Raw genomic sequence first — 22,668 nt, 5'->3', positions numbered from 1 at the left:
GAATAGATGATGCCAGGTTAAGTCACCTACTTCATGGGGCTCAGCTCCACTTGTCCTTATGCCATCACTGCAACATTCCTTCAGATGGCCTTGGTGCTCAATTTAATTCAAAATAGACACCTACAGCCCCAGTTAAAAATTTTTACAGAATGAGAATATAACTAGATGAACCATGTGAAATTGTTAATATTTAACCATTTCATTTCTGGTTAAATATTTTCTGATCTACAAAAATGGAAACTTCTATATGGCTCAACCTAACACTAAAAAATTAAAATAACCAAATCACAGAACTAAAAATGGCAGAAAGAGAAAGGAAACACCAAACGAAAAAGAGAAAAGATTGTTCAAATTACATTTATTCTTCTCCCAGCCTCCTCAGCAGTTTATCGATTATAGATGGAAAAGGATCAATCTCAGTGCTTCAAATTCATAAGATTCACTTCTGGGCATTATCTATCACTTATTATTTAGTAAAAATGAGCTTTAAATGTTGATTTATTTAATTTTTAGTTCAGCTGATGTGGGTGTATTTATATCGATGTCATTCCAAACCCAATTTAATTCCTCCCTCTCCCTCATCTCGCACATTCATTCAATCACCAAGTGCCAAGGATTCTACCTGTGAAATTTCTCTCAAGAAGTTATCTCTTTCTCTATCCCTTCTACCACTAAAACAAACCAAGTGACAATTATCTCTTGCATGAATTGCTAACAGGTTTTGCTGCAATTTATCTTATTCCATTCTAACTCAATAATACAAATAATAACAATAACAAACCAAGTAACAATTATCTCTTGCCGGAATTACTAGGTTTTGCTGCAATTAACCTTACTCCATTCTAACTCAATGATAATGTAAATAATAACAATAACTAAGTGGTTAATTTATACTTACCAGGGGCTATGAATTGTACTAAGTGTTTTCATGCATTCTCTAAGTTATTCTAACTACTCTACAAATAAGATACTATTATTACCCCATTTTACACATAGGAAACAAAAGGTTTAATTGTAAATTGCCTAATGTCAATGGCCTGAATACAAAACTAGGATTTGAATCAAGATAATCTACCTTTAGATGGACACACTAAATCACTTTGCATACGGCCTTCCAAACCTGAATATATGATTTGCCTACTTAAAATGACTTCCCATTGCCTGAGATATTAAATATGCCTTATTTAAGCTTTCTAAGATCTGGCTCCTACCTACCTTCTCTGACTTTACCGACTTTCACACTCTGAAACTGCCAAGCTCTTTATCACCCTTGAGAACATGCTTTTCCCCTTGACGTTTTTTTTGTGTGTGGTACGCGGGCCTCTCACTGCTGTGGCCTCTCCCGTTGCGGAGCACAGGCTCCGGACGCGCAGGCTCAGCGGCCATGGCTCACGGGCCTACCGCTCCGCGGCATGTGGGATCTTCCCGGACCGGGGCACGAACCCGTGTCCCCTGCATCGGCAGGAGGACTCAACCACTGCGCCACCAGGGAAGCCCTCCCCTTGACTTTTAACATCACACATGCCATGCACACATGCCCCCCTCTCCTACCACCACAATCCCCCTCCCTGGATAATTCTGAACAAGAGAACTTTTTGAACCCTTAGATGAGAAGTCCTTGTCATTTGCTGCACAACAATATGTATCTTCTTTTCTATAACCCTCATGCAACTTTATTCCAAATGGTTAGTCAATTGCCTATTTCCCTCATTAGACTGTAGATTCCCCCAAACCAGAGAACAGGTATATTTTATTCATGGGCATAACCATAAGACCTTAGCACACGGCTGGCACAAAGCAGGCTTTCAAAGGTATTTCTGATTGACTAAACAACAAATGCCTAATAAAACAACAGGCATTTGTTTTTGGATGGGAAGACCTTTCAAGTAAAATCCTAGTATGGTAACAGTTTAATTCACCCATAATTATTAGGTTGATGCGTGTGAAATTGCCTATTTGTAAATCAAACACTGTCAGATATCAGCAAATTTAATATGACCAAACCTAATTATGTTTTTATAGTCTTATAATTCGGAAAGAACTTGAAAACTGCCTGGACAGATATGACTTACAGAAACTCATCAGAGGGTACATGAATTTACAAAGATGGGATATAGGGGCTTAAAAATTATTTCCACAAATAACAATTTAAAGGAATAGTATCTCAGTCCATTAGAAATGCTATAACAAAAATACCATAGACTGAATTGCCTATAAACAATAAATTTATTTCTCATAGTCTCGGAGACTGGGAAGTCCAAGATCAAGGTGTTGGCAATTTGGTGTCTCGTGAGAATCCAGTCATCTTACACTGTGTCCTCACATGGCAGAAGGGGCAAGGGAGCTTTCTATGGTCTTTTTCTATAAGGATACTAAACCCATTCATGAGGGCTCTACCCCCTTGAGAGGCCCCTTGAATCTTGAATCTCCTCTCAAAGGCCCCACCTCCAAACACCATCACATTGTTGGGGTTGGGGGTGGTGTTAGGGTTTCAACATATGAATTTTGGGGAGCCAAGAACATTCAGTCTATAGCTGACCTACTATGGCAACTGCTACAGTGGAGCAGACAATAAAGTTCTGAAAGTCCACTGGCAATCTGTTTTCTTACAGAATCAGACAGCAAGAGTACTGAGTTGTGAAACAGTAGAATCACAGGCTATTTTGGGGGCAGGACTCAAACATTCCATTTCATTTTTCCAGAATGTTAAAGCTTAAAGGAAACTTAAAGGAAGCTCAACCATTTACTTCAGCAACCTCATTTCAGGAGAGAAAAGGAAATAGTCAGAACTTCATCTGAGTTCATGTAAGCCAGTGGCAGAGTTGAAACTAGTACCCAGACACTTCCTAACTTCATGGCCAGTGATCTTTTTGCTAACTTGATCCCCTTTTTGTTTAGTATCCACAGGAGGTTCTTATGATTAAATATTATTGAATCCTTGACTATTACCAAATCGACCAGAAAGAGATTTTTAATTAAAACGAAGTTATAATTAGATATTTAAATTATTTTTCCAGACTGGTAAAATGTGGCTGGGCCTCCAGGGCTTCCCCTGGACAATCAGAAATGTAAATATCGATTATGTGGCTCTGGATAAAAACTTGAAATTCATGGCAAAAGACTGTTACCACTGAGTTTTGCCACTAAAATCACTAGTGAAAACAATGCAAATAGGTTTCAGAAAACACAAGGCTGACTGGATGGAAGGAAAGAGAAACATCAGAACACGCTGCTATTTCATTATTCTTTTATTTATTAAAAGAATCTGTTAAGGAAGCCATTCTGATGTAACTTTTTGGTACTAAGCAAAATAAATAGTCACTGATATAAAAGGTGAAAAATAACCAAAAGAAAGAAGGACCAGAGGATGATTCTGGAAGCTGGAGACCAGAAAGCACCCTCTTTTCCCTCCATTCTCAACTCCAATTTACTTGATTTACCAGACCCAAATAGCTATAGGTCTTACAGCTGGGAGTAAGAGAGCCCGTACGAGTCCCTGTGGATTACTTAGGACTTCTTTCCCCTGTGCCTGACAAGTTCTAACTAGAGACTAGGGCTGAGGAACCCTCTGTCAAAGACCAGAAAGAACAGAAAACTAAAAATCCAGGAGTATTTGGTCTGCAGAAATTTATTCCATGAAGCCAAGGGTAGTTCAATATCAAAAAGTCTATCATATGTTGATAACATATCTACTCCAACAACAAGTTAAAGAAAATCATATTCACTATTAAGTGCTGAAAAAGTCCTTCATAAAATTTCAGTAGACATTCCTAATAAAATCAAAGCCTGAGATAGAATAAAATCACTTAAATAAAATAAAAAGTATTACCAAAAAACCCCCACAACTGAATAGCATGCTTTCCAGAAGTCTGAATCACTAAGACCATTTTAATTAAAATCAGGAACTCAATAGGGATGCTATCACCACCATCATTAAACACTGTCTTAAAGCTTCTATCAAATATAAAAACAAGAAAATTTAGTAGCCTGCATAAACAGTGAAAAAAGAAGTGAAACTGTTTTTGCTGCTATTATATACCTGAAAATCTTAAAAGATGCTAGTATAAAATTAGGAGGATTAATCAAAGTATCAAGAGGTAGATGGATAGAGAATTAGAAAAAACTAATGTCTATTCTCTGTTGTAGCAATTAGCTACTTAGAAATGGAAACCAGAAAAAAAATATTCCATTTGCTATAGCGACAACACTCTAAGATAATTCTTAGGAATAAATTTAACAAAAGAGGAACAAGACATATATGAAGGCAACTCTGAAGTCTTCAACAGACATAAGACCTTGACAAGTGGAAAGGCATAATATATTCTCAGATGTAAAGATATTATAACAATGTATCTTATAACCTAAATTAATATGTGAATTAAATGTAATTCAAACTAGAATCCTTATATAACTTTTCAGGATAATGGTGAGACTGGAGAAAATGACTTTAAAGTTTATATGGAAGATTAAATATGCAAAAATAGATAAGAAAAATATGAAACAGGAAACAGTGAAAAAAAAAGACTTGCTTTACTGGATATTAGAAAATAACTCAGAGCCTCTTTAACCAAAACAGTATTGGTATAGGAATACACAAAAATAAATAAATAGAACAAGCTAGAAATCAATCCCAGCATATATGAGAATTTAAGATATAACAAACATGGCAGTTCTACTCAGTAGGAAAATAGAAGTAGCACAACTGGTTATCCATCTGGGAGAAAGTAAAATTGGACTGCTATCATATGCCATGTACAAAAATAAATTCCAGATGGATTAAAGACATAAAAATATAACACCCACAATAAAATTCACAAGGAAACGTTGGAAAGTATATTTACAAAATCTAGAGGTAGGAGAGACCTTAACCAAGATGCAATTTTCTACATAAAAATTGAAAGTGTTTCGTATGGCATGAAACCATAAAGTTAATATAAATCTAAAATTCTAGAAAGATATTTATAATGAAGCTACAAAGAATATAATTATATAAAGTACTTAGAAACTGACATCTTAAAGTTAATAGAAAAATATACAAAGAATATAAAGAGATGGAAGAGCAAATCGCTCAAATTTATTTGTAGTCAGGGAACTGCAAACTAAAGACATACTGGCATCACTTACATCCACTGACAGCAAAAATTACAGTGATAACTAATACTGTTTGGGATATGTGTTAATAGGTACGTTCCTACATTGCTGGTGGAACTGTGAACTGTCATAGCCTTTCACAGAGGCAATCTGGACATAAGTAAATTAAATACAAAAATTAAATAACAAGTTTAAAAAACATATTACCCTTTGATCCAACAATCACACTACTGAGACTATTCAATAAAAGTCAAAGATTTAGAACATGTGTAAGATTGTTTAGTAAACACTATTTAGAGGCTAAAAACTTGAAACAAAATAAATGCCTACCAATAGAAGAATAACTGAATAAAAGATTGCACTGTCTTAGTCTGCCTGGGTTTCTATAACAAAACACCATAGACTGGATGGCTTATAAACAGCAGAATTTTATTGCTCACAATTCTGGAGGCTAGAAGTCTAAGATCAGAGTGCCACACAGCTGGGCTCTGGTGAAGGCCCTCTTCTGGGCTACACACTGCCGACTTCTAGTTGTATCCTCACATGGTGGAAGGTGGGGAGGATCTTTCCCGAGACTCTTTTATAATGGTGCTAACCCAAGCATGAGGGTTCTGCCTTCATGGCCTAATCACCTCCCTATCACCTTGGTATAGTGGTTAGGTTTCAACATGAATTTTAAGGGACACAGTCAGACCACAGCACCTGCTATCAATATACACAAGAGGGCTTCCCTGATGGCGCAGTGGTTGAGAGTCCGCCTGCCGATGCAGGGGACGCGGGTTCGTGCCCCGGTCCGGGAAGATCCCACATGCCGCGGAGCAGCTGGGCCCGTGAGCCATGGCCGCTGAGCCTGCACGTCCGGAGCCTGTGCTCCGCAACGGGAGAGGCCACAACAGTGAGAGGCCCACGTACCGCAAAAAACAAAAACAGAAACAAAACAAAAAACAACACAAGAATGTTCACAGCAGCTTTATAAAAGCTAAAACGGGGAGAAATTAAAAAAGCCACAAACATCTATAATAGCAGAACAGATTTTTTTAAAGTGTGATTTATTCATACAATGGAATATTCTCAGCAATTAAAAAAACGAAAACAAATATAAAACAAACTACTGATACACTCCCAAAATGGATGACCAAAAGAAGCCAAATATGAATGAGTACATGCTGCATGACTGTATGATTGTTTGTAAATAAAGTTCAAGAACAATCAAAACTAATCCAGGGAAAGATTACAGTAAGTCCCCTACATATGACGAGTTCTGTTCCGAGAGCGCTTTTGTAAGTCCAGTCTGTTCCCAAGTCCAACAAAGTTAGCCTAGGTACCCAACTAAAACAATTGGCTATACAGTACTGTGCTGTAATAGGTTTATAATACTTTTCACACAAACAATACATAAAACTACAAATAAAAACAAAAAATAAAGAAAACATTTTTAACCTTATAGTACAGTACCTTGAAAAGTACAGTAGTATCAGCTACATCACCACTGCTTTCATGCTGGCTTCTGGACATCCTGGGCTTGAAATAAAGATTCTGTACTACTGTACTCTATACAGTACCGTAAAGAACACAAAAGCACAACCACTTGTACATGATGCACCACGTGACAATGTACGCCAGATACGTGAACTAACTTACATGATTGGACATGCAAACGTGTTTGCATCTTTGAGTTCGCAACTTGAAGGTTCGTATGTAGGGGACTTACTGTATTGGTTTTTCAGGGGTGGTGTAGGAGTGGTTATGACTAGAAAGGGACAATAACAACTTTTTGGGGTGATGGATATGTTCTTCCTTTTGGTAATGATCAGAGCAGTGTATTCATATGTAATGGAGCCGTACACTTTAAAGTTGTGTATTTTAGCCTATGTAAATTACAGCTTGCTGTAAAAATAAATTTAAAAAAATTTAAAGTAGTTTCTCCCCTCAAAAAAATTCAGGGCAAATTTTTAAAATGTCAATTACAATAATAACTACCAGGTTCCTATTCGAGAAACAGATATCACCATTTTCATGGAACCAGAAAAATACAGTACTTCATGTCTTCTTTTTTTTTTTTGTGGTACACAGGCCTCTCACTGTTGTGGTCTCTCCTGCTACAGAGCACAGGCTCTGGATGCGCAGGCTCAGCGGCCATGGCTCACGGGCCCAGCCGCTCCGCGGCATGTGGGATCTTCCCGGGCCGGGGCACAAACCCGCATCCCCTGCATCGGCAGGCGGACTCCCAACCACTGCGCCACCAGGGAAGCCCAAATACTTCATGTCTTTAAATTATCTCTATGAGTAGCCACACCAAAAATATTTAAGAAATAATTTTTGGCCAAACATTTCAAAGGACTTCAAAATGTTATAATTACATATCCAAAATAGGATTTGCCAATAAAAGAAAAAAATCAACTAAGTGTACTTTTGCTAGCCATACATGTTGCATAACCTTGTTCTTCCATGTCTCCAATGGTACTATGAGTACAACGCTCTGCCATTCCTCCATGCCTGGGGAGGTCTTTTCTGGAACCCATCTTAAACATCATATTCCTGATAAAGACTCTCCTATTCCCCCAGGCTGAATTAATCACTCCTTTTGATGGTTCCCACTGTGCTTTTCCAGACTATCACATGATTTATGTTCATTGCTTTTGTGTTTGACCTCCTAGCTCCAGCACTGTGGTTGTAATAGGCACTCAATATAGCTGGTTAAACAATAACATCAACATAATGAAGGGAAACAGAATATTAGTTTCTGAAGGAAAACACATCTGTCTGGAAACAAGATGATGAATAGAAACACTAATATTTTGAGCAAATAAAAGTCATTTTTCTCCACTTAGAGGGTGGGATAGGGAGGGTGGGAGGGAGATGCAAGAGGGAGGAGATATGGGGATATATGTATATGTACAGCTGATTCACTTTGTTATAAAGCAGAAACTAACACACCATTGTAAAGCAATTATACTCTAATAAAGGTGTTAAAAAAAAAAGTCGTATTTCTGCTGAGGAAAGATCTGATTTCATGTTCAAATGTTGTCCTTACCTATAAGGTTTTTTTTAAAATTATAGTTTTATAGAGATACTATTCACCTCATAACGTTTTAATATATTTTTAAAAGAAGTCCCACCTTTTGTCACATTGAAAATTTTTCATATATTACTGGGGGTTCTGAGAAATTCATTCATAATTCAGGTTTGGGACTTGCATATCATTGGAGAAACTGCTTCCTAAAGATAAAAACTTGAAGAATTTTAGAAAACAAAAACAAAACTTATAACCAGTACCATGGGTCCTGCAAAAGGCACAAAGCACAGCCTGACCTTGCAAAAAATTAGTTTAAATTCTTGTATACTTGTACAAGGAAAAATTTCGTTGCTTCACTTGCAAAACCTTGAGCAATTCATGAACTTGAGAAGCGGATACTATAAAAAATAGAATTCTTCACTTTAGAGGAATGAACTAAAAGGGAAGATGGTTTACGATAAAAGAACCATGTTCTTCCAATTGTAAAAACTAGGACTAGGCCTTATCTACAAAAAGCACATTTCTTTGAAGTGTGAAAAGGATTAAAATAAACAAAGGGGGCTTCCCTGGTGGCGCAGTTGTTGAGAGTCCGCCTGCCGATGCAGGGGACACGGGTCCGTGCCTGTCTGGGAAGATCCCACATGCCGCGGAGCAGCTGGGCCCGTGAGCCGTGGCCGCTGGGCCTGCGCGTCTGGAGCCTGTGCTCCGCAACGTGAGAGGCCCGCGTACCACAAAAATATAAATAAATAAATAAATAAAATAAAGAAAGGAGGGCTTCCCTGGTGGTACAGTGGTTGAGAGTCCGCCTGCTGATGCAGGGGACGCGGGTTCATGCCCCAGTCCGGGAAGATCCCACATGCCGCGGAGCGGCTGGGCCTGTGAGCCATGGCCGCTGAGCCTGCGTGTCCGGAGCCTGTACTCCACAGCGGGAGAGGCCACAACAGTGAGACGCCCGTGTACCGCAAAATAAATAAATAAATAAATACATAAACAAACAAACGAAAGTTTTTACACATGGCACAGCACAACTGACCTAAGAATGAAATTATGGTCAAAAGAGATTCAGATACACAAAGGGTAGAGGCCATCTTTTGCCTCTGAGGTGAAAAGGAAGGAAGAAAACCTATGCCTTCTCCTTTGTGCCAACACTAGAAATATCTCTGGGACAGAAGTATGAAAGTTCTACTCTTACATCAGATAAACGAATTATATAAAATTCTTAGAAATCAAATAGCCACAATGATCTTTTTATAATAAATTTCTAAAAGGACTAATGCTGAAGCTGAATTATCATCCCCTTACCTTTGTGATGAGAATTCGGTACTTTTCTACCAGGTGGTCATTGTTGTGACAACCTGCTAGCAGCTGCCAGACTTCTCCTCGAAGAGCTTCAGGAACACCGCTTCTTACTAAGGATGACAACTGCTTTGGCCTCACACTCAAGTTAAGATGCCTAAAAATAAAGCCATAATCCATAAGTGCATAAAAGACAGCTTCTCTAAAAGAGTGTCATTTTTATGAAAGCTAAACTAAATGATATACAAAGACTTAATAAAGGTAATATATTTTTTAAAAAAGTCATTGAACTAGATGTGGCCAATGTAACTGTAAAAGATTGAGTGGAGGAAAGAATTCTGAAGTCAGACTGCTTCTTAAAGTATCTTTAAATTATTACTCTACTTTTTTTTTTGATAAAAAGCAAAACTGGAAACCACAGCTTTATGGTTGTAGTTTGTATAAGAAAAACAAAGCAAAATTCCAATCATTTGACACATAGCCAAAGATAAGAGCTCGACTCTGCATCAAAATTGATAAGCAAACTGTGTATTTTTACATTTAAATATATATTTGTTCCAAGTGAGAATAAATATAAAGATATATGATTTCAGCAGTTTTTATGACACCTTACTTCCAGTAACTTTTTTGAATAACTATGGTAGATAAGAAAGTTTCTACTGTACTATTTTAACATCAAAACAAGTCATTAAAGTCTTTGAGCTTCATTTATCTCATCTACAAAATGGGGGAAATAAAACAACTTTTTTGCGGGGTCGTGCTGTGTGGCATGTGGGATCTCAGCTCCAAGACCAGGGATCAAACCCATGCCCCCACTGCAGTGGAAGCACAGAGTCCTAACCACTAGACCGCCAGGGAATTCCCTAAAATACTTTTTTTGGGGGGGAAATAAAATATCTTGAGGGACTTCCCAGTTGGCGCAGCGGTTAAGACTCTGAGCTCCCAAGGCAGGGGGCCAAGGTTCGACCGCTAGTCAGGGAACCAGATCCCACATGCATGCCGCAACTAAGAGTTCACATGCCACAACTAAGGAGCCTGAGAGCCGCAACTAAGACGCGGTGCAACCAAATAAATAAACAAACAATAAAGGAAACACAGCATTAAATTATAAAAAAAATCTTGAAATGTTGGTATTAGTTTACAAAGTGCTTTTGCACATAATTTTATTTGCTGCTTACAACCACCATCTGAGGTATGTGGTAGTATCTCCAGTTCTACAGATGCAGAAAGAAGTTCAGGGAAGTTGATTACAAGACTGAAGTAGCCTCAAACTCTAAGACTAATGAATGCACTATATGTTACGTCATAGCTGCTTTGTGATTTGAAAGCCACCATTACTGACACATAAAGCAGGATCCTGACACAGAGGAATTCTTGTGACTATCAGATTTAAACAGAGGTTACTGGTACAAAATGACCACTATCAAAATACAAAAAGGTCTGAGACTTTTCTCAAAATTCTCCCAGAATACTAGCACAATAATGCACAGTACATTTAAAAATGGTTAATTCTGTGATGCTAGCACCCTAATATAAGAGCTATAGATAGTTCAGTATAGTTTTGGCTTTGCTTAGAAAAAAAAACTATATAAAAGTTGAACAGGTGGGAGCAGAAAGGACAAAAGTAGTCCTATTACCTAATTCAAGGATTGGTACACTTTGGCCTGTGGGACAAATCTGGCTCACCATGTGTTTCTGTAAATCAACTCTTATTGAAACAGACATTTTTATTTCTTTATGTGCTGTCTATGGCTGCTTTCACACTGCAAAAGCAGAGTTGAGTAGTTGCAATAGAGACTATTGACCACAAAGCCTAAAACATTTATACTTGGCTCTTTACAAAAAAAATAAACCTAACCCCCAGGATTATTTGATAACCCTAGCTTGATTTATATTGATAAAATTATTTTCAGAATAATTTTATGTCACTTATAATAATAACTAGCTAACTCAGCATACTATTTTATTACTGACATTAGTTCTCTTATTGACTAAAATTCATATCAAAAGGAACTTGGAGAATTAGAGCACGAAGGTATATTTATTACAATTACTGCCACTAAAATCTAATGTAGAGTTAAATAAACCAGCTTTGGGACCAGACTTGACTGTGTTAAAAATTCTGGGTGCTGTTTACTAACTAGAATTGCTGACTTAATCTCTAAGCCAGTTTCCTCATCTATAAAAATGGATACTATTTTAAAAGGTTGTTATAGTTGAAATAGAGCACATAACTTAGCACAGCACCGGATACGTGATAAATCTATTACTTCTTACTATGATTACTACCATTACAACATCTATTATTTTTAATCTAGAATAATCCTGAGTGGTGGTTCTACAGACTTGTATTTTGTAAATGAAGAAACAGACTCAAAAGAGTTAAGTGACCTGCCCAACATCATACAGCTTAGAAATAGGAGAGGTAGGATTTGAAGCCAGGTCTACCAGGCTCTAAAACTCCATGATACTGTGGATGGTTCCTATTACAGAACACATATAATAATGATGAAAAAAATAATGACAAAATGAATTGAAGAAGAGAAACTGTATTATAATTTCTAAAGACATGACTGAAACCAGCAAAAACAGTTTTAAACACCCTGAAAGACAGTTGAGACAGATGGAAACTTAGTTAATATATTTGAAGGAGTAAGATAAGGATATCATTTAATCAAATGAATAACAAAATGAATAAACAAAGCTTGATAAAACAAACTCCAAGCAACTGTATAAAATGCTGGTGAGTTCATTTTATAAAACTTAGATGCTATATATAAATGATTTTAAATACGCTATTATATAACCATGTCAAGACTCAATTACATTTCTATTTTAGAGCAGAAACCTTTTTATACAGATGAAATTCCTGCCAGCAGCAGTCCAAACACTCCAAAATCACTGAACTGAAAATATATTGTGATGAGAGCATCAGCAGGTTTGTCTCCTGATTGCTAAAGGAATATCAAAAATAAATGAAAACTATTCCCCTGGGGGGCTTTTGCAGAGTTCATTTATTAAAACCACTTGTGTAAAGACAAACCATGCTTTGGTTTGCATTTTCCTCCTGTACACATTTGACATTTCCCCATGTGGAGAGTGTTTTACCAGAAGTGTAAAGCACTGTGAGAGTGCTAGAAGCAGATGATGCCCATTTGTAGTCCCATCCCTTAAGGGCATGAAGGTTTTTTTTAATGCTGAGACAGTTTTACTAAGAATAGAGTGAAGGTTTCAACAGTTAAAACTTCCGAGAAAAATCAGACTCCAAAATAACAGGTCCATGGGGAGCTAACAGACAACCCTAATAACCAGAGAGTCAGAAATAGAAAACTACTCAGATCACTTTCAAGTTCAGCTCTTTTCAGCATACACAGGCATCCTACACAATGGGGAAAGGAAACTACATAAATGTCTCACCAACTTGATTTACCAGATTGTCTCTGATACCATTAATAAATACCTGAAGGTAGTGTACTCTCTTTAGACAGCCTAGAGGATAGTGTTTAATTTTGTTGTCAAACCGTCTTTTGAGCTGATGAGAAATTCCTGAATTTTACAAGTGTCAGTAGGAAAAGTAATTGGTAGAGCAATTAATATATACCATGTTTATAACATGCTGCTCTGTCAGTTGAGGCATATAACACAGATAAGGAAAAATCCCACCTGGAGTCTCTTACCATGGCTCTATGCACTGTGTGAGCATCTTCTAAACCTGATTATTGTTTATAGTCTTAACAACTGTGTATTATCTTAACCAGTCAGTGGTTCCTAACCACTTTAATACAAATGACTTCTTGTTTATTCTCCCCATGCTTTCCATGTTTGAGTAAATATTTTCTGCAACAATGTGAATTTATTAGGTTTCTGATATTTTGAAAGTTGATCTCAGATCTTCACTACTACCCTTATAAACCTCTAAAAACAGATGAACCTCATACTTTTTTATTATTGGCTCCAAAATTCAATAATATTAGGTAAAATTCCATACCCATAAAATAAGAATTACAGGTGAAAAGGAGAACTATTCTATTACAACTTACCATTTAGACAGCAGTTCTCCCCATGTTTCAAGAATTTTCTCTGCACATTCTTTGGATACATCACCAGATCCACTCAAGAGAGGTTCATCGTTATCTTTAATAAACAAAACACACAAAAAAGGATAACAGAGGTGGCTATGCTAGCCAGAAGAATGACCTGGAAACATAACAGTCAAATTTGAAAGATTTTACTGGGAACAAAGTATCATAATTTCTCTCTTTTAGTGTATAGTTATAAGTACGAGGAAAATAAAAATGGTCCCAGGTGGAATGTTGTTGTAATCTCTTTAATTCTCTTTTGCTTTTCATATAGGTCTGTATTATGTCAACTGCAGAAAAGAGCCATATAATTATAAAATGATAGGACTCAAAATATGAGTATGTTCTCTCACCTATTCCAAAGCAAACAGCTTTATACATGAAAATATATCGCAGTCTTATGTATAACAGTTAAAATTACAAACCACCTAAGAATAAGCTACAAAAATAAGAAAGCAGAGAATGTCAGAATAAATTATGATACATGTTTACAATGTAAATTTGTGTTGACACTTGTTTACATAATGATCTGGCAAAATACCACAAAAAATAAACTTAAGAGCTAAATCTTCATTATAATCTATGTTAAAAAACAGAAAATAGTCTGGAACGAACTACACCAAGACATTAACACTGAGTGATGGAGTTATGATTCTTTTTCCTCCTTTATGTTTTTATGACTTTCTAAATTTTCTACAATGACATAATTTATAATAGAAAGCATAAAAATATTTTAAAAAGGACCAAAACGAATCATTTCAAACTTAGTTCAAATAATTAGGAAATGTAAATATGAATATGAAGTGAAAGATTATAAGACATAAAGACAGTGAAAAAAGTGGCAATGATAAAGGCATGTGAGACAAATTGAAAAGTGTAATGAAATTGGAGGGAAAATATGAACCAAGACTTACTTAATAATCTTCTTTTGTTGGACACTTGGGGAGTTTTCAACTTTTTACTACAAATAATATCAGGATGAACATATCTCATTGCTTTTATTGGGTATATGCCCAGAAGAGAACTCCCTGGGTTAAAAAATGCATGCTTTTAAGGATTTTGAAACTTACTGACAAACTGCCTTCCAAAATGGTTTTACCAATTGATATTTGCACTAGTTGGGTACAACAGTACTTGTTTCCATGTGTCCTCAACCAATGCTGTATCTAGATTTTTTGGTTTAACCTGCCTTAAAAAGTTTTGATCTTTACACCTCTGATGATTACATCATGAACTGGCATCCCTTTAGAGATGGCATATCTGAGAGCACTGATTTTAAAGGCTCAGAAATCCAGGATACTTATTATTAAACTTATTTACATTATAATGCCTTGAACATTATCAGCAGTTTTCATAGTGAGTTACGGAAGAGGACAGACCGAATATAAGTGAGACCTCTGCAGATAGATAAGGAAAAGAGAAAGGCTCCAGTGCACTAAGACAAACTTCCCCTGCTTCATTATTTTGCCAGAATTGGCCCTACTTTCTAAATACCTCAAGTAACTACTCATTAAAAATGTCAATATAACACAACGTCTTTGGGGGACGACAGCTACTAAAAAACGTACTAAAATTTACAAGAGATAATTCCTTTAAAGAGATTAGGAAGACCTATCTTACAAAATTCTCTTTTGCTGTCTGGATGTGTTCAGAATGTTTTCTGAACACCTCCCATTTATAACTGCTGGCTTCCGGCCCTGTGAGCACAAATGTCCTATGGATAAGGAGCCTCTTTAGAGGATTACAGCCATTTCTTTCCATGGAGCAAACATCACAACAGGACCAGTTTCCCTTGTTTGTATACTCGGTTAGAGAGAATTACCAGATGGCATGGCTGAAGTCTTCTTCAGTCCCAGTTCTCCCGTCATTAACTTTTCACTATGGAAATGGACCCCAGGAGGGTTACTCATCCTGCCAATATTTACTGAGCATCTATTATATACCAGGAATTGGGTTACACACCAGGGAAATAATGTGGGGCAGAAAAGGACACACTCTCTTCCTTTACAGAGCTTGTGTTCTAGTGTTCCCTGATTCTCCCATGGACTGCTGACTGCTGTTAGTCCTTATCTCTCCCCAGTTAAGAGCTGTCAGTACAGGCCTTCTGAACCCCCTCAATTATATTAAAAATCCATGCCTGCTAGAGATTAGAACTACATCTCAATCCTGATGTTATCTATTAGTTGGGCCCAAATTTCTTTGTAACTGGTAGATATCCTTTAACATCTATAGTATGGAGATTTGAACAGTCTCTGGTTTCATAATAAATAGAGTGCCTTTCTCAATTTTTGGTGTTTTTTTTTAATTGCTGAGTTTAAGGGGAGGAAAGTTCTATAAACTTTTATTTGCTCTGCATCTTAAGCAGTGTTGACCTAGAAGGGAAACTGAAAGTCTCCAGAACCAGTTATACAGCAGACAATCTCAAACAGTGGGAACAATTTCACCCTTCCCAGCCTTAAAACATGACTTAAATCGCCTCTGCAGGGAGACTATAAATTGTATCTCTGACTTCGCAAAAACAACATATGTGCTTTCTTTGCACTTCAAAATGCTTTATGTGAACTAAATGCCCAGAGATGGTGACAGAATAGAGCTCAGACTATTAACTCACAGACCTGGATTAAAATCCTCCTTGCCAATTTCTAGCTTTTGTGACCCTGGGCAAATTCAGTTTTCTGAGATTCTATTTCCTTATGCTCAAAATAAGTATATTCAAAATAAGTCCTATTTTTCAGGATATTTGTGAGGACTATATAAACAAAGTATTACTTTACTTCATAAACAAAGTACCTGTCTACCACATATTAAGCATCTAGTAACTGGTGGCCATCAAAATTGCTAATAAATGATCCTAAGCTGATTGGTCACAGAAAAAGCAGAAGTTACAGGGAACAACAGAAAGTGGAAAGTAAGAGCTTGCTCTAAACTTGAAAAAAGGACATATAGTCATGGATATGTATTTCTTTTAACCCAGTCAGACATTCCTGCCACCTCCATGCTTTTGTTAATGTAATTTCTTAGCCAGAAGTGCCCAAATCAGCCCCTTTATCCCTGAATTCTCCTTTCACTTTAAAAGTTCCAGCTAAAAAACTATTCATGGTGCTCCACCACATACTCCACAATGAGAAATGAATTCTCGTCCATGAATTTTCTAGAACACTTCTTGTGAAGCTCACATAGATGCATGCCTCATATGACCTCTCATAATCAGCTTGCTTTTGCCCTTAAAAATAAAACTCTGGTACAAAATTATAAACTGGAAAATGCTTCCCAAACTTTCACTTTTCCTGTGTTCCTTCCCCTCATTTCTCACTTTTATACAGTATCTTTTAACACAGATTGATAGAACAGTTTACAGATATAACCATAAAAAAAAAAAAAGAGGAAAAAAAAAAGAACTGGTTGATTCCTAATACTTATCAGTGTGAAAATCCAATAATGTATAAATCAGTTGAGATGGGAACATTTATTGAGGTGGAAGCTGTGTCAGATTTGCTCTAAAAATGTGCTATATTAATACACTAAGCTTGCATAGACTGATTATTTTAAAAAGCACTAATTATAAATCTCATTTTTTTCTAACTTGGTTACAATTACCTTAAAGAAAGTCCTATGTTAATCACTTTCTAATCTCCCACAGTCCTCTTAAAAGAATTCAAAATACTATGTCACTTTATCAATTCCCTGATAAAATTGTAAAGGTCTGTATGGTCCGCCACCCCAAAACAGAAATTAAGCTCTCCCTACAATTTACCTTCCTCTTCATCGTCTTCTGGAGGAGAAGGTATCATTGAACTCTGAGATCCAGACTGTGGCAGGCGAATTGAGGGACTGGCTGTAGTTTTCCTCCTCTCTCTCTCTGATTCACTTTCCAAGCATACAACTTCATATAAAGTGTCAGTATTGTTCTTTCTCTCCTTTTGCTTTATCTTGAAGATGAAAAAACATTATTTATCAAGGGATAAAACATTTTAATTGAGCACTACTTCTGATTTCATACAGGATATGAGAATAGAAAGGTATTACTTTAAATATCTAAACAAAATGTAACCTTTTCTAAATAGAAAAACATATGTTTAGACTTAGGAAAAGGAAAATAGGATATTTACTGAGCGGGACTCTAGTTCTGCAATTTTATTTACTGTATTCAGACTGTATCATCAAACATCCAACTACCAATATTTAGTAAGTGTGAACTAAAAAGTTAACTGTTCTGTAGCTTCCCAGTTACTTTGTTTTGTTCAAGGTTTCCTACATAAAACTATACATGAAAAAAATGTTTTAGAAATATTCTAAAACATAAAGTTTAGGACTAAGAAAGTCTTATCTCCATGCCCCTCCCCCACAAATCCTTTCGCTTAATTATAACAGAATAGGGAACTTTTCTTCAACTGAAAGGTACAACTGGTGGTCGGAGGAGACGTAAGTGACAGCAAAGAGATTAATAGAACAAATAAAATCTTTGATAGCTCAAATTGTTTTATATTCTCGGTTTATCTTAAGATAAGCACATAACAGTTTAAATTGACCTAAGTTAAAAATTAAGGGACTTCCCTGGTGGCGCAGTGGTTAAGAATCCACCTGCCAATGCAGGGGACACGGGTTCGAGCCCAGGTCCCGGAAGATCCCACCTGCCGCAGAGCAGCTAAGCCCGTGCACAACTACTGAGCCTGTGCTCTAGAGCCTGCGTGCCACAACTACTGAGCCCGTGTGCCACAACTACTGAGCCCGCGTGCCACAACTACAGAAGCCCGAGTGCCTAGAGCCCATGCTCCACAACAAGAGAAACCACCGCAATGAGACGCCCACGCATCACAACGAAGAGTAGCCCCTGCTCGCCATAACTAGAGAAAGCCCGTGCACAGCAATGAAGACCCAACGCAGCCAAAAATAAATAAATAAACTAAAAAAAAATTTTTTAAAGGGCTTAAAATAAAAAATTAAGAGTAGGGAATATAATACTTTACCAGTACAATATTTAAATATATTAACATTCCATATTAGAGTCAGTTTAAGGAGGAGGAAAAAAGTGAAATACAGAAGAGCAGGAGGACAAGACAGAACTACAGGAAAAGATACAGAGACAACTAGAATAGAAAGGTAGCAACACCAAAGAGAAAGACATACATGCATAAAGTAAAAATACAGAAGAGGGGGAGCAATAAGAGGTTCATTAGGTACAGAAATACCAGGCAGAGACCAGATTTTGTCATCCTAATGTTCATTTGGGTTCTTAAGAAAAACTACCGCAATCCTGGAAGGCTTAGGTAGTGGCAACATGTCCTTTCAATATCATCCTGAAACACTGTTTAATATAGTAATTGGCAAACTTTTCTGTAAAGGGCCAAAAAGTAAGTATTCTAGGCTATGTGGGCCAGTAGTCTCTGCTGCAACTACTCAACTCTGCCATTATGGTGCAAAAGCAGCCACAGACAGTGAGTGTGGCTGTGTTTCAAAAGCATTTTATAAAAGCAAGTGTCAGGCCAGATTTGACGCACAGACCCAGATGTGCTGGCTTTAACATGTCCACCAAAGAATTATTTTTCTAGGTGAATAAATGACTGAATTACTTATTATTAATTAAAGGACCCAGACACTGTGAAGTTACATATTAATCTGTAGGTTTGTGTCCAATAGCTATGCAAATGATTTCCATCTAATAGAAAAGATAACCCAAAGGTTACCCTATAGGACATTAACCAGTTTTGTTTCTAACCCAGCAACCTTGTTCTAACGTTCTTTCTTTTTTTAAAGAAAGGACTATATAAACTCAAGTTTCTCAAATACTTAGAACCAGTTTTACCATCTTACTGGTTCCCTCACTACCTAATGAATTAAATTAAACCTTTGACATATGTTCATTCTGAATTTGTAATTATGATTTTTAATTTCAAATATGCTTTGATAGGGAACAGGATTTACTTTTGTTTTGTTTTAAATTACTCTCTAAAACATTAGTTAATTGCTATCTGAAACATTTCAAAGATCAACATAACTCTTTACCTTTAAAATTTTTTCTCAGAAACTATATGAATGTAATAACCATTGCACTTCACCTAGAAACTCCTCTTCCAGTGACAGTCACCAGAGCACTACTGCCCTTTTGAAGTCAGATAAATATGGAGTCAAGAAGTGGACCCTGCCTGTAAGTCAAGAACTCCAGCTATTAAAAATGTTGTTCATTGTTGAAGCTGGGTAATAGTACATGGGGTCCATTATATTATTCTTTTTATTTCTGTGTACATTTGAATCTTCTATAATAAAAAGCTTTTAAAAAGCACTCTTAAAAGACCAAAAAAAAAAAAAGTAGACATGAATAAGTGGAAAGATATCACATGCTCTTGGAAAAGATGACTCTATATTAATATCACAAAGATTTCAATTCTCCCCAATAAAAATACCAATAATTTTCTTCCAGAGCTACAAAGGTTGAATCTAAAGTTTATATGAAAAATAAACAATCAAGAATATTTAGCAAAACCCAGAAAAAGAAGAACAGCTGAGGAGGAAAGTTAGCCCTACCGAATATAAAAACATAACGTCTATGTAATTAAAACAGTGTGGTATCAGTGAATAAGTAACGTAAAGATCAATCAAAAAGAATATAAAAACCAAAAGAGTTCTAAATACATATGAAAATCTGATATGATAAAGGTGACATCTCAAATCACTGGGGGAAAAGTTAGACTTTTCAATGAATGGTATTGGGACAAGTGGATGGCCATTTGAAAAAAACATTAAATCAGATCCATACCTTACACTATATAACAGAATAAGATACTAATAAATTAGAGATATAAATAAAAGTAGTCAAATGAAACCATGTAAGTAATACTAGAAAATGTATAAATTCCTTTATTACTTGAGAGTAGGGAAAGCATTTCTAATTATGACCCCAAATCCAGAAGCTTTAAAGGAAAAACATTGATAAATTCAAGTATATAAGAAAGAAACTGTGTGGCAAAAAAAGCCCAAAGACTCATCATAATTTAGGTCACAGGACAAGTGACAAAGCAGGAGAAATATTTGCAAATTATATCTCAAAGGGTTACTCTCTTTGATTTCATAAAGAACTTCTAAAAATTAAGAGGAAACGGCCAAAACCAAAGAGCAAAAAATATGAAGAGACAATTCACAGAAAAGGAAAGAAAAATCACCCCTACACATATGAAAAAACAAAATGCTTGTTTTCATTCATCAGAGGATAAATTAAAACTACCATCAGATCCTTATGTTTGACAACGCACTCTGATAAGCCTCTGGAGAAACAGGTACTCTCATAACTGCTAATCTCTATGATTACAACCTTTATAGAGGGGAACGTGGCAAATATAACAAAATTACATATGCAAAATTACCTCATGTGCCAGTAATTCCACCAATAGGTATCTACTCTAAGACGCACTTTCATAAAATCAAAAAAATACATGCACAAAGTGCTATACTGCAACATTACTTGGAATAGCAAATGCTTGGAAAAAAATCCAACTATTAATCAATAAAGGACTAGTTGAAAGAAGCGTGATTTATCCAAACACAGTAGTATGCAGTCATTAATAAGAATGAGGAAGATCTCTATAAACTTATATGGAATGATCACCAGGATATATTAAGATAAAAAAGGTGCAGAAAAATATATATAGTATGCTAGTTTTTGTTTAAAAGGGAGTTAAAAAATATATAGAAGTATTTTATTATTTTCACAAAAAGAAACACTGGAAAGATAACCTAGAAACCAATAATAATGGTTACCTATAGGGTTGGGGAAAGGGAGATATGAATGAAACCAAGACCTAAGAGTATACATTTTTATGTAATTTTGACTTTTGTAGCATATAAGTATTTTAAATATTCAAAAAATAAATTAAACCAAAAAGGAAAATACCCCAAGCCCCCAAATCAAAAATATGAAAATAAATCTAACTATATGTCAAGTGGTAACAGAACTACAACGAAAAGAAAATATTCTAGCTAACTTTTGAACAGTACTGATTTTATTGAATATAATCTTATTAGAACACGTTCAAAGGACAAAAAGAGGTTCCACAAAATCTTAAACTTCACTCAACAGTTTTAATATTAATTGCAATACTGATTTTTTGAATGAGTGGGAAATTAATGGGAATTTAAAACTATACAAATAATTTCATATTATATACTTGTATTTTTTACATACACAGAATGAGAAACATGAAAAAATACACAGGTATTGCAGTTATATTAATAGCTCTTTCTCCCCCAAATTTGTTTAAGCATCTATGGAAAAGGTTGAATACACTAAATATTTTGGAAACTTTTTCATTTAGATGCTTACATTTTTAAAGTATATATTGATTTTAAAATATGGGTTTTATTTCCAATTGAAAGAAACGTGTATAACATAAGTTGTACATAAATTGCAATGTGACATTTTGTATATTTTAGAAATGGTGCAAGTTTATTAACTGATGTTTAATTATCCTCATCAGTTAACTGTATTAAATTAAAATATAAGTTTGTCCTCAATGGAATTTTAAACAACTGAAATTTACGTTTTGTAAGCCCATATATAATAGTACCTTTTCTCAACAGACATTTTACAAGTTTACAAAATTTTGTTATAAATTTACCAGAAGCAATAAAATAAACATCACTTATTAAGGGTGTTTCCTACAATACTGGTATTTTTTAACTCTTTGATAAAGTAGGATAAAGCAAATAACTTATATTTATTATTATTTAAATATTCAATATTAATAAACATATACATGTATAAGAAAAGAAAAAAACCCTGTAATGTTTCATTACTATTAAAAATATGTGAATGAACTCAACTGATTCAGGCAGGGATCATCAATGAATGCTAAAACCATTAGTTAGAAAGGTGCTGAGGAACAGGATATTTGGAAGTTGCCAAAGTACCACCTCAAAGATGATTTGCTAAATGCAGAAAGAAAAATCTACTTTTACAAAGGAGAAATCCAGTAGTCACCATCTTAACCAAGTGATCATACTTCCCAGGAATAGTTGAACCTGTGCCTCCTGATTTAGCAGTTGAAGAGCTCTGGTACAGAAAGCATTTTCTATCTTGAGAGGTACAGTGGTATACTGCATACATGTAAATGTGCCTATATGTACGTACACACGTACACGTACACGTACACACACACACACACACACACACACACACACACACACACACACACA

At 35.8% G+C, this 22,668-nt stretch overlaps 1 protein-coding gene across 11 annotated transcripts in view; it reads right to left on the bottom strand.

Annotated features, from left to right (window-relative positions):
- Nucleotides 1–22,668, bottom strand: part of RABGAP1 (RAB GTPase activating protein 1) — a 179,581-nt gene that overhangs the window by 90,399 nt on the left and 66,514 nt on the right. For all 11 annotated transcript variants that reach the window (XM_029201909.1, XM_029201906.1, XM_029201907.1 and 8 more), the window contains 3 exons: nucleotides 17,237–17,411; nucleotides 13,444–13,537; nucleotides 9,410–9,560 (listed from right to left, as the gene is read on the bottom strand). In XM_029201909.1, the coding sequence (XP_029057742.1) occupies nucleotides 9,410–9,560; nucleotides 13,444–13,537; nucleotides 17,237–17,411 (420 nt within the window). The remainder of the gene's footprint in view (nucleotides 1–9,409; nucleotides 9,561–13,443; nucleotides 13,538–17,236; nucleotides 17,412–22,668) is intronic.

Source organism: Monodon monoceros, unplaced genomic scaffold (genome assembly GCF_005190385.1).
Source record: "Monodon monoceros isolate NGI ecotype Baffin Bay Population unplaced genomic scaffold, NGI_Narwhal_1 Super_Scaffold_5, whole genome shotgun sequence".
Lineage (NCBI taxonomy): Eukaryota > Metazoa > Chordata > Mammalia > Artiodactyla > Monodontidae > Monodon > Monodon monoceros.
This window is presented reverse-complemented; position numbering and strand designations above follow the sequence as displayed.